The 12,206-nt window shown below is 45.2% G+C and overlaps 1 protein-coding gene across 4 annotated transcripts in view; it reads left to right on the top strand.

Annotated features, from left to right (window-relative positions):
• The window catches only part of l1cama (L1 cell adhesion molecule, paralog a), a 43,765-nt gene that overhangs the window by 16,893 nt on the left and 14,666 nt on the right, over positions 1–12,206 (top strand). For 3 of the 4 annotated variants that reach the window (XM_074644403.1, XM_074644401.1, XM_074644402.1), the window contains exons 2-7: positions 4,225–4,588; positions 5,984–5,998; positions 7,657–7,759; positions 8,285–8,487; positions 10,556–10,678; positions 11,142–11,312. In XM_074644403.1, coding sequence (XP_074500504.1) covers positions 4,453–4,588; positions 5,984–5,998; positions 7,657–7,759; positions 8,285–8,487; positions 10,556–10,678; positions 11,142–11,312 — 751 coding nt within the window. In that variant the 5' untranslated portion in view covers positions 4,225–4,452. The remainder of the gene's footprint in view (positions 1–4,224; positions 4,589–5,983; positions 5,999–7,656; positions 7,760–8,284; positions 8,488–10,555; positions 10,679–11,141; positions 11,313–12,206) is intronic. The other variant, XM_074644404.1, reaches the window with a different exon arrangement.

The raw sequence follows: 12,206 nt of genomic DNA, 5'->3' as shown, positions 1-12,206 counted from the left end.
TGCTGTAAAGCCCCTTTTCCATTAAAGAAGCAAAATATTTAATTAATCAGCCGCATTTTGTCCAAGCCAAGAGTGAAAGGTGTTGAATACAGTAAGAAGAGAAGGAGAAGGGGAGGAAGAGGGACTTCTGAAAATGTGCTGTGAAAAGTGATCGGAGGGGAATTGAAGAAAGCTTTTAGTGTCAGCTACCGAGGGGGCTCGGAGGGGAAAAGAAGAAGAAGACTGATAAAAAGGTGACAGGAAAAATGGGCACTCATCGTTCTTGGACAGCTCCTATTATAGGGTTTGGCTCCTAAGTAGAAAACGTGAGAAAGGCTTGTAAGAAATGCAACCTTCGCTGCGGACGAATGATGAAAGACATGTCGGTGTTGCGAAGTGAATTGTGGAGCGGAGCAGAAACAGGTAGCCAGGATTATTTCACATGATTTGTGGTATTTTTCTGCCGTGGCGACAAAGTGGATCTGAGACTTGTCTCACTGCAACAGGCTCATGCATTAAGTATGACCCTGCTAGAGAGAGGAAGAGGGGAGGGGGGGGTGGAGGAGAGAACCAGACAGCCTCACCAAAGACGCCAGGTATAGATGGACAGCATCACACTGGGACCAAAGCAAATGTATGGCGAGGGCTGGGAATGAATTATGAATTTGGGTGAATTTAGGGCAAATTGTGCCGACAGGAAGGGGATTGCTATGAATAATTCACTCGGTGGGGGGCCTCATCATCTACCCCCCACCGGCATCACCTTGTTTCTCAGACCCCCCTCTCTCACTTTTACCATCCGTTGACCCTTATAATCTCTCACTGTAATGCCATTTCTCTCAGTGAGTGCTCTCTTTGTTTTTATGTCTAAATCCCTCCATCTTCCCTCCTGTCCCTCCGTCCGTCTCTTTTCAGCCCGATGTTTCTTCAGACAGACGAACCCTGGGGGAAGAGTAGGGAGTAAAGGGGGGGCATGTATTCATTTATTTTTCTCCCTCCCTCCTTCCGTCCCCGCATCCTCTCCCCCCTACACATCTTCACAGCTGGAGGTTGTTAATATTTAAAAGCAAAGGCATGACAGGACACAAGACCTGCACACATGTTTGAACATGCACAAACACACACACACGAGTCCAGTAGAGCATCTGATCAAAGCACAGAGACGCTTTCTGAATTCATATTTTGCCTGACTCACTGCGTTGAGAGAAAAATCTACCAGGCTGCATTCATCAACATAGCAGCTCCTCACGCGGATACGTGAGGATATGAAGCAAACCGAAAAAGTCTCTCATGTACTTTATATGTGGGTGGTTGGCACGATGGGGATTAGAATATGTGTGAAACTCAAAACATGATTTGACTCTTGAGGTTTGATCTTGTGTGTGTTGCTCCTCTACTGATAAGAGAGCCTATTCAGCATTCAAAGTCCTTGGCAACACCCAACATGTCTACTTAATGCTAATTACTACATTTTGCAGAGGAAGGAAGGGTGCAATTTTCTATCTAATGGATGACAAGGGGGGTACGCGCCACAATGGCGTGCAGCAATTAAGTTCTACTAATGATAGCAACACTAACAGCATAGTACAACATGTTTGTGTTTTTGTAAGCAAAACGCCTCAAAGCAGGAATTCATGAATAATTGAAGGAGTTGCAAAATTGACTTGGTCGATTTGGCTCGTTTGATACAAGGCCTCTTGGCGGCTGATTTTCTGCAGTCGGGCTTTCTTGTGAGAAAAAAAAAAACGACCACGCCCTGAAATCTCAACATGGCGTTGCTCACTCTATAATCTCCCCGTGATCGAACGACTTTTGATGGCGCCCGTTGACGTTTCAGTGATGATAATAGTTTTTAAAGGCACTCAGAAACATCGCGTCGGGTCATCTCAAGCCCAGCTGCAAGCAGACTTCCCAGGCGCGACCTCTGACCCTGTCCAATGAAGCAGGTAACAGGGCTGGGATTGGATCGCTGACAGCTGCACAGCGGACACCCTGAAGAAGTGAAATCGGGCATCTGCCTCGATGTCAGTGACTCTCGCCCCTGTGATAATGGGAGCTCCATGCCGTGCACACACAGCTTGGAAGTGTGTGTGCATGTGTGTGCTAGAGTGTCAGGCCACATCAGTCTGTGCTCTCAGCATGTTTGGGTGGCTGGCTTAGCCTCATTACATGGCAACCTTCCATGCCACTTCTCTCTTTGTGTCTGTCTCAGTCTCCTCCTCGACACTCCCCTCCCAACCCATTATAGTGTTCCCCTTTACTGCTCCTACTCAACATGACTGGAATATTCTTTGGCAAGGTCTACCTCCTGACTGGAGCCCACTGGACCATGCCCTTTTATCAGTCTGATCTCTTCTGTCAGACCACTCGAGGTGTCTGTCTGTCTTCCTTTCTGTCCGTCTATCCATGCATCGTACGCTTCTTTGTATGACTGTTGCTTCCCTATGAGTGTGTACCTGTGTGTGCACGCGCAGCACACTCCCTCGGTGAATTGTGATTGGCGCCGTGACAAGCGACGGCGCGCCACATCGTTAATCAGCGTCCTGCTTTGCTCCGCTCCGCTCTCCCTCACCGTCTCGTTGGAGGGGGGGGGGGGGGGGGCGCTGATAGGCAAGCTCCCACCTTAGATCACATTAACACAAGTACTAATACCCCGACTAGCCTCGCTTCATTCATCTGACTCTAATGGCATTTTGGAGAGGCCGGTTTTAAGAACCGGATCACTCGTAATTGGCCGCCTGTCTCCAGAGAACAACAACCACTAACGCTGCTGATAAAAGGAGAGGAACAGAAGAAGAGGAAAGTGAACAAATGATGCACACTGATTGGAAGAGCTTGCACATGTGTGTGTATGTGTGCAAGTGGATGGATGGGATTAGCGTCACAGCTGTCACCCTTTGTCATCCCCTCCTCCTCCTCCTCCTCCTCTTCTCCTTCCATATCCCTCCACTCCACCCATCACCTCCTCCTCTCTGCCTCTCCTCCCTCACCTCCACCTCCTCTTCGAAACCCACTTTTCCTCTTCATGTCCCCATTAAGTCCTCCACCCACTTCACCCCTCCTTCTCCTCCATCTTTATGTGCTTGTTGTGCCATTCTTCTGACAAAGCCAGCAAGTTAATGTAGTGGCTCATTTAATCCTAATGCTGTTAGTTTAAACTGCGTTATTAAGCGCTCAGCTCTTGTTTGGTCTTTAATTTAATCTAAGTCGGCTCTGTGGATGTGCACAAATCCCATATCCCTGTTTGTCTTTCTAAGATATTGTTTTTCACTGAGTGACATGGAAATATCCCCCGTAATTAACTGGCCACCCACTCGATGACAGAAAACGAATGATAATGACATCGCTCCATTCTCCTCTCAGCTTCCACTTTTCTCCATCATCTCCATCTCCTCTCTGACCTCCTCCTCCTCTCTCCAAGGTCACTCCGTTGTGGCAATGCCAACAAACAGCGGCGCGCAGAGCCAGAACTCTTTCAATCAGGGCTGCCATTTACCGCAGAGCTGCCAAATATAAGCCTCCTCTCTCTCTATTATCGCCACTTTCTTTTGTCTCACATGTACGTCTTGATCACGGCGTGCTAAAACAGTTCTTTGCGTGTGATACTTGAGTAGTGTAAACAGTCAGCGGGCTGCGCCACGTGGTGCCGCGGGGGAGGACAGCCTGCGCGTTGTGGCGAGGACCAGATCCAAGGGTACAGATGGAGAACGGATAGACTCCTAGCAGGGGTGGTTCGCCTCGCTCGCCATGACTGATAGCATCTTTATCGCACACTTATCGCTGCACTATCACCCAAGAACACCGCGGACTGTGCAGTTTCGTGCAACGCAGTCAACCTAATTATCAACTATTTGTCTGTCTGTCTTGCGTATTATCTGATTTGACACTTCATCCATCTGCATTCGTCTGTCCAGAGCCCATCTGGGTGCTGCGAGGCTCTGTTCAGCTTCTTGTTGTGGTATTCTGTCCATCTGTCCTGCTGACTGGCCCTTCCATATGGGCCACCAGTCATGTAATTAACCAAATGGAGATTTTTTTCTGCAGGAACAGGTTCAGTGATAGGCATTGTTGGTGCTTTTTGTTGGGATGACCCTTGATTGGTGTGTTAACTCCATGTCTCAGTCTGTGTATAGGTCTGACCACATGGTGCAGGGTAATTTTTCTTCCATTCTGACACATGGCCCCTCTCTGCCCCTCCCTCTCACTTCTCCTCCCCTCACCTCCCCCCTCTCTTTTATGTTTCAGAGAGGAGACCAGCAGGAGGGCGTGGACCTGACTTATAGAGGAGAGCGAAAGGAGAGAGAGGAAAAAAAAAGAGAGAAGACAAGAAGGGACGTACGAGGCAAAGCCGAGGCCTCCTGGAAAACAAACAAAGCCTCTGCACAAGTGTGTGTGTGTGTGTGAGGTTGCCCTCTGCGTGCGTTTTACTGTACGTGTGTGTGAGCAGGTGGGACTTTGATGGGACAGTGAGCAATGCCTCACACGCAGCGACAGCAGGTTGGCAGTAGGGGGCAGTGCTCCTCTCGCCTCCTCCTCCTCTTCCCACTCCTCATCCTCCTCTCCCTCGCTGCCCAGCCCAGCCAAGCAGCCATACACATACCCGCCAACTGTGAGTACGGATTCATATCGCACCAGTCACGATAGCTGAATGCTTCCATCAGGTTCAAAGATCTATTTGTTGTGTTAATTACATTGTTGATTCATCAAAGCACGCTAATAATGATCTTTCATCATGATTAATTAGTGCAAATGAGCTGAATGAACACGTGTTTCTCTTTCAGTAACCTCAATATTCAGGGTTGGATTGCGCCATTATGCTTGAAATACTACGCTGTCTGAGGTTCCTTTGGTTAGCGCTCATCTGTGCCTGTGGTGTGTCTAATTACTTTGTAATTGATCCCCTCATACTGCATTGATTAGTCCCACTATTGATCTGGTTTCCTTGGTGCAAACCAGAATCTGATTGGGGAGTAATTTAATCAACAATCCAGTTATACAACAAAAAAAATCCAGCAAGGTTTTTCCTCACTCTCTCTCATTTCTCCCTCCTCCTCCTCCTCCTCGATGCAATATGTGGGCATTAGAAATACAGCTGAGCTCGTGGCCCTGCAGGGAAATTGATCTTCATCTCCTCGGCTGCTGCCGGCCTGCCCACAGAGCTCCAATAGAGAGAGAGGGAATATTGTTTCCACTGCTGCTTTTGTTGTTCACTCTTTATCTAAGAGCACTCGCAGTGAGTCACAGTCCTTCACCACCCACACACACTTCAAAAGTGTGTGTACAAACAAGATATCGCTCATGCACGCACACACATGCATGACCTGTAAATGTTGATGAAATGCAGTAAATCGCCCAGTCTAATTCCCAAAGGGAGGGAGGTGACACAGAGGTGAGAGAGGGCCGAGGAGGATGAAGGGAGGATGATGAGGAGGAGTAAGGAAGGGGGAGTAGGTCACAGATGTAAAAGGTCAAGGTGTCCCCTGCCTTTCAATTAGCGAGCCTCTGCCCTGTCAATGAGAGGAACCGGGACAGTGATCAGGATCAATACAGGAGATGTGCGTTAGAATCTGTGTCAAGGAGGCCAGGGTTAAAAGCTAAGCTCCATTACGGGAGACATTACACTGCTTTATCGTCCATGAATCATACTTGTTGTTCAATTATCAGTGAAACATCTATCTATCTACCTATCTATCTATCTGTCTATCTGTCTGTCTATCTGTCTATCTGTCTGTCTGGTTGTCTGTCTATCTATCTATCTATCTATCTATCTATCTATCTATCTATCTATCTATCTATCTATCTATCTATCTATCTATCTATCTATCTATCTATCTATCTATCTATCTATCTATCTATCTATCTATCTATCTATCTATCTATCTATCTACTGTATCTATCTATCAGCCTGTCTATATATTAACTATCTTTTCTCCTTCTTGTTTACTGTAACTAAAATATTTTTTCCCTCATTGCCTTTTCTCTGGCCTCCCCTGTGGACTAACAGACCACATAAGTGATCGTAAGTGCTTTTAACTTTATTGACTTCTATCCGTCTTAATGCAGGTGCTGGCAAAGCTTGTTGTAAACACTTTCATTATGACAGAGAGGTTATTTTCCATCCAGCGCACATTAAAAGTCCCGTCGCACTGTGCTGCACTTTAGTGAATCAAGCATTAGTGTGCATTTGCAGTGTTATTATGCTTGCATGTGTGTGTCCGTGTTTATGCGTCTGTCTCAGTGTCATGCACGTGAGTGTGTGTGTGTGTGTGTGTGTGTGTGTGTGTGTGTTATGTTGTGAACACGTTTCTGTATGTGTGTTCAGCCTCATCGGCTCCCAGTAGGTGAGATCCCTGTAGGAGCAGGGAGGAGGAAGTGTGAGGAGCTGCTGTCTGTACGGAGGCAGCAGGGCTGTCAGATCAAAGACGCGGGGAAATAAAGAGGAGTTAAGGCACTAAGCACCGGCTCCTCTCCTCCTCCTCTGCCAATAATGGAGCTGCGCCCGCAAGCCCAAACTCCAATTTGATCAGCTGCGGAAATGGGCTTATTTCCTGTATCAGTGGGAATTCTTTCATTAAATTCCCTCACTCTTCCTATCGGTCTCTTTCTAAATCTCCGTGAATCTACCCCTTGTTTGTTTTTTTCCCCCTTCTACCTCTGTCTCCCTTTCTCTGGCGCTCTGCATGTGCTCTCTCTTTGCTGCACTTCCATCCATCTCCCCTTGTCCGCTCAGCTCTCCACCTCCACCGCCTTCTCCTCATCTACCCCAGCCCCCCCTCCGCCCATCCTGTGTCCTCCTTTACCCATTCACCTACATAATGTAAATTCATCTCGGGCTCTGTCTCTTTCCCTCAAAGTCAAATTATGTAAAGACTCTACCAACAAGTATCAAGCTGTGACCTCTATTCCACCGCAAACAGAGTCACTGAAGCCATGTGGAGAAAAAGGATTTATACTTCTGTCTATAACTATTGTAAAACAGAACATAAAAATACGACATGGGCCGTAAAGAATGGGAAAATCAAACATGCTGGTTCAATACTAGTATTCACAGCGAATCCCAGCGTGTCGGCTTTTATGAGTCTGCTATCGAGGCATTGCTTTATGGCTGTTATGGACAGTGGCGACAGAGAGGGTGAAACCTCGTCTGGTGGTCATTACTTTTTTTCCTTTCGAAATCCCTGCTTCATTTTCCCACAGACTCTTTCCCTCCCTCGGCCTATCTCTCTGTCTCACTGTGCCATATATCTCTTTTACATGAACTCTCCCTCTTACATTATTCTATATCAATTTCCTCTCATCTCAGCCCATTGTCTCTGCCCGCTCTCTTACTCTCACTCTTTCCCTCGGCCTACATTTCATCTCTTTCTCTGGGGAGTCTTTTTAAGTGATATTGACTGAATATACTTATCGGCAGCTGTTAAACTATTTAAATGAGTTGTATCTCTGGTTATTCCGTGCTCTTTGCTGAGAGCCGTAGAGATGTGTGTGTTACAATGGGATGATATATGTGTGTGTGTCACAGCTGGAGTTATTACAGCAGCATGAAAGCAGGTCATGTGAAGACTGCAGCGCTATTCTGAGTGTGTCTCTGTCTATTTAAACCATATAGGAATGTTAGAGAACATGCACCTCTGATTTGTTGTGACAGCACTGACTCTGTTTTTGGTCCTTTTGCAGTCAAGAGGCCTCCGATGATCATCACACAGCCGGAGTCTGTCACCGTGTTTAGCGTTGAAGACCTCGTCATGAGCTGTGAAGCCACCGGCAACCCTCTACCCATGTTAGTCAGCACACACACACACACTCGCACACACACACACAAACACATCCAGTCTGAGGATGCTATATTAGTCAGGGAGGAGCCTCGCCACTGGTTATCTTTTTAGACGGTGACCTTCCCTCTCCTTGTTCAGCTGACATCTACACATTAGTATTACATGAGAGCACAGCTTCTCCCAGTCAGAGTTCTCATTTCAACAAGGGATGAATGTCATTAAGCCCTCGAGCAATCTTTTCAGAGTGTCTTAGCGGCTCTGAAGTGGAAAACTGCTCCAATTGCCAAGGAAAAGATGAATATCGCAATTACACAGCACAAGCTTATGAGTCCCACTGGGGCATCTCGTGTACATTTTGCATCAATTCATGTGCGGCCTCAAATCCAGTGACATGTAAGGACATCTTGTGTGGGTTAAAGAAACCTGCTTCTTCAAAGGCATGGAAATGATTTTATTTTTTTTACTTTGATAATATTTGAGTGAACACTCTCCCATCAGCGTTACTGTTTCTTTTTTTTTCTTCGCTCAAGTTTCCGATGGACAAAGGATGGAGAGGAGTTTGACCCAGGCAGTGACCCAGAGCTGAAGGTTTCTGAGCGCTCTGGCTCATTCGCATTCTACACACTCAGTAACACTATGGACAACCTGAAGCAGTACCAAGCCAAATATGTCTGCTACGCATCCAACGAGCTGGGGACGGCCGTCTCTAACGAGGCCAAACTCAACACTGATGGTAAGAACACGCTGACGACAGCCACTGACCAGTTACTGAGACAGCTAATTTGAATATTCAAATTCCGTCATGCTCAGTGAGCATTTGCTGATTGGTAATCATTTTGCTTTAGCCTTGAGAGGCGAATCACACCATTTTAAATCGTATCAAACTAATCAAACCTCCTCTGATATGTTTTCAAATAAATTGCACCACATCAGAGGAGTTATGCGTCTTTTATAGATGTCAGTGTCGCTGTTAGAGCTCCTGTGAATGCCTTCAAGGTCCAGATTAGAAGCGAGCTGTGTTGTTGTTGCTTTTTATCAGCAATAACAGAGCAGTTACAAAGCTGTGAGCGGAGCCGGCGTATAAACCTTTCCTTTGCCCTTCTTTATAGAGAGCTCATTTGTTAGCAGATGGAGGCTCACACCGAGAGCTCCGAGAACCGCCACCAAACATAATTACATGCAATAACATGATAATCAGCATATACACACATGCAGACACACACACAGGGGCCCCTGGGCAAAAGTAAAGAGCACCTCTGTGTATCCATCCACCTGTGTGACTGGCGCTCTCCTGGGCGACCTCCTTCCTTCACAGTTTCCCTGACAACGGTTTCCCCAGAAACGCTCTTGAGTTGATGTCATGTGAAGCACTCTTCAGTAGCTCCTGTGGGGTTATCAACAATGGGCAGAGGGGAGGAGGGGGGGGGGGGGGCACATATGAATCACAAATCATATCATTCTACTTCTGCGAGGCAAAAGACAACCTGGCGCCTTCTCACACGCTTAAAGTTCCTCAAATGGGGATTTACAAACTCCCTGTTCACTGCATTGTGTGTTTAAGTTGACTTGTGATGCGGATTGCCTCAGGAAATCTTTACATGACACCGTAAATGTGTGCACAGGTTGTGTACATGTTTGTATACACGTGTGTGTATCTACTACGGCTGTGTATTGGCAAGAATCTGGAGATATGATACGTATCATGATACAGGGGTTACAATTATATATATATCGATTAGGGCTATCAGTTGATTCAAATATTTAATCGCACGATTGTCCGTAGTTAATCGTGATTAATCGCAAATTAATCACACATTTTTTATCTGTTCAAAATGTACCTTGAAGGGAGATTTGTCAAGCATTTAAAACTTATCAACATGGGAGTGGGCAAATATGCTGCTTTATGCAAATGCACAATCATTGTCCAGAAACCCTCACAGGTACTGCATTTAGCATAAAAATATGCTCAAATCATAACATGGTAAACTGCAGCCCAACAGGCAACAACAGCTGTCAGTGTGTCAGTGTGCTGACTTGACTATGACTTGCCTAAAGCTGCATGTGATTATCATAAAGTCGGCATGTCTGTAAAGAGAAGACTCATGGATACCCATAGAACCCATTTCCCTTCACATATCTTGAGGTCAGAGGTCAAGAGACCCCTTTGAAAAAGGCCAGTTTTTCCTCACCCAAATTTAGCGTAATTTTGATGTGTTAATTAGCCCCCTTTGCCAATGGATTCCTTAGGTTTTTCTAGTTTCATATGATGCCAGTATCTTCACTCTAGCTTTAAAACTGCATTAATGCGTTAAAAAAACGAATTTGCATTAATATGTTATTATCGTGTAAAAGTTGATAGCCCTAATTGCGATATATTGCGATGCTTTAAGCAAGGCGATATACTGCGATTTTTAAAAACAAATTTTAGGAAAAACTGTCATAAAGAACACACCGCCAGTTGCATAAAATCAGAGTAAAAAAAGTTCACTTTCTAATGCAATCAGAACAGTTGGATCTGCATTTGCATTTATCCCACTCCCTGTAACATCCAACATCATAGCACTATGTAGAGAGGACACATACACTGAGATGGTGCATATCTTTGCATATGAAATAAAGTATTGACTGAGTTCATCTTTGCATGTAAACTATTAGTTAACAATCGATTCAGTGTTTTAGAGAATCAATACAGTATCACAAAACATAATATCGCAATACTCAATATTTTCAATATTTTCTTACACCCCTAGTGTCTACGCAGACTCACAGCTGTGTGTTTTTCCTCACTTGCCTCCCTTTAGTTCTCCCATCCCAACAGAAAGAGAAGAAGGTTATTGCGAAGTCTGAAGAGGGACACAGTATCGTTCTGGAGTGTAACCCCCCGCAGAGCTCTATGGAGCCCATCATCCACTGGATGGACTGGAGTGAGTACATTACCTTTCCATCTCTCCTTCCATTACATCCTTCCTGTCTCCTTGATGAATCTGCTACTTAGACTATCTATCTATCTATCTATCCTTTTATTGTCCACTCACATCCCAGTGAGGTAGTTGATTATTTATTGTCTGAGTTATCTTTCTTTCTTTCTCAATGTACAGAATATCCTTTCATGCATTTATCTGTCCTGGATGTTTTTTAGTTTTTTTTTTTTTTAAATGTCTTCAGTACCTTTTGTAGGCTGAGCAGAGTCTATTCATACCCCTATTCACCGATATCTCTTTATCATCATTTTTCTATTTCTCTCATCCTATTGTATCTCTATGCCTCCCTCTTCTATTTCCTCTCCTCTTGTTAAGCTCCTCAGTCTCTCTCCCTTGTTTCTCATTTTCCCACAGCTTCTATCTATCATCAATGTCTCTCTCATTTCCTCTCTCCCTCTCTCTACAGAGCTACGCCATATCCAGCTGAGTGATCGGGTGGTGGTGGGGAAGGATGGTAACCTGTACTTTGCCCATTTGACGACTGAGGACAGCAGGGTTGACTACACCTGCAATGTCCAGTACCTGGCGACACGCACCATTCTGGCAAAGGAGCCCATCACTCTGACTGTAAACCCCTGTGAGTTTTACTCCGGATCAACTGATTGGCTCACAGTAGACTGACAGTAGACTGATCTGAGTTCCAGAGATGCATCTTTAGGCTACGACTGCTTTTATTCAGATTTTAAAGCAATAAAATGCGATGGGCAAATTTTCATAGCAATCCATCAAATAGCTTTTGAACCATTTCTCTCAAACTACATGGTGCCACTAGAAGAAAAGTCAAAGGATCACCAAAGACTTTAGGATTCATTATCTGGGAACCAGGGCTGTATGTACAAAATGTCATGGCAATTCATTCAAAAGTTGTTGAGATATTTCAGTCTGAACCAAAGTGGTGGATAGGCCAACCATCCGACAGACAAGCATTGCCATCCCTAGAGCCATGCTGCTGCCTGCATGGTTATTTATATCATCTTTGTCATTTGGGTGAACCGAAACTTTAAGATAGGGCTGGGCGATATTAACAAAACCTTCTATCTCGATATAGGTCATTTCATATCTCGGTAACGATATATGTAAGGGATAATGTACAGCCAGCCGGTCATTGTTGTGAAATAATCCCAGACAGGGCGATGCTGCATTGTGGACGGTTTTGCATCGCCCTGAAAGGGTTTATTTCACGACAATGATCCCTTAGCTGTACATTATCCCGTGTATTACACGGCTACTTACTTAAGAAATCAATTATTTGACACAAAAACGGTCCGCCAGAGTCCGACATCAGAACTGCGCCCATAGCAACGGTCTGTTATACATAGCAACGGTCTGCTATAAAGAAATGGAAGACCGTAAAACGCCGTGATTCACCAATCAGAATCGGGTATTCAACAAAGTTGTGTAATAAATCACGATTGATTCAACTACACTGGGGTATTCCCATGAGCAAAATTCTTATCAATTCAGATTGAAA

The sequence above is a fragment of the Sebastes fasciatus genome, chromosome 8 (genome assembly GCF_043250625.1).
Source record: "Sebastes fasciatus isolate fSebFas1 chromosome 8, fSebFas1.pri, whole genome shotgun sequence".
Taxonomy (NCBI): Eukaryota; Metazoa; Chordata; class Actinopteri; order Perciformes; family Sebastidae; genus Sebastes; species Sebastes fasciatus.
The sequence above is the reverse complement of the archived record's forward strand: the minus strand, read 5'-3'. Positions and strand labels throughout refer to the sequence as shown.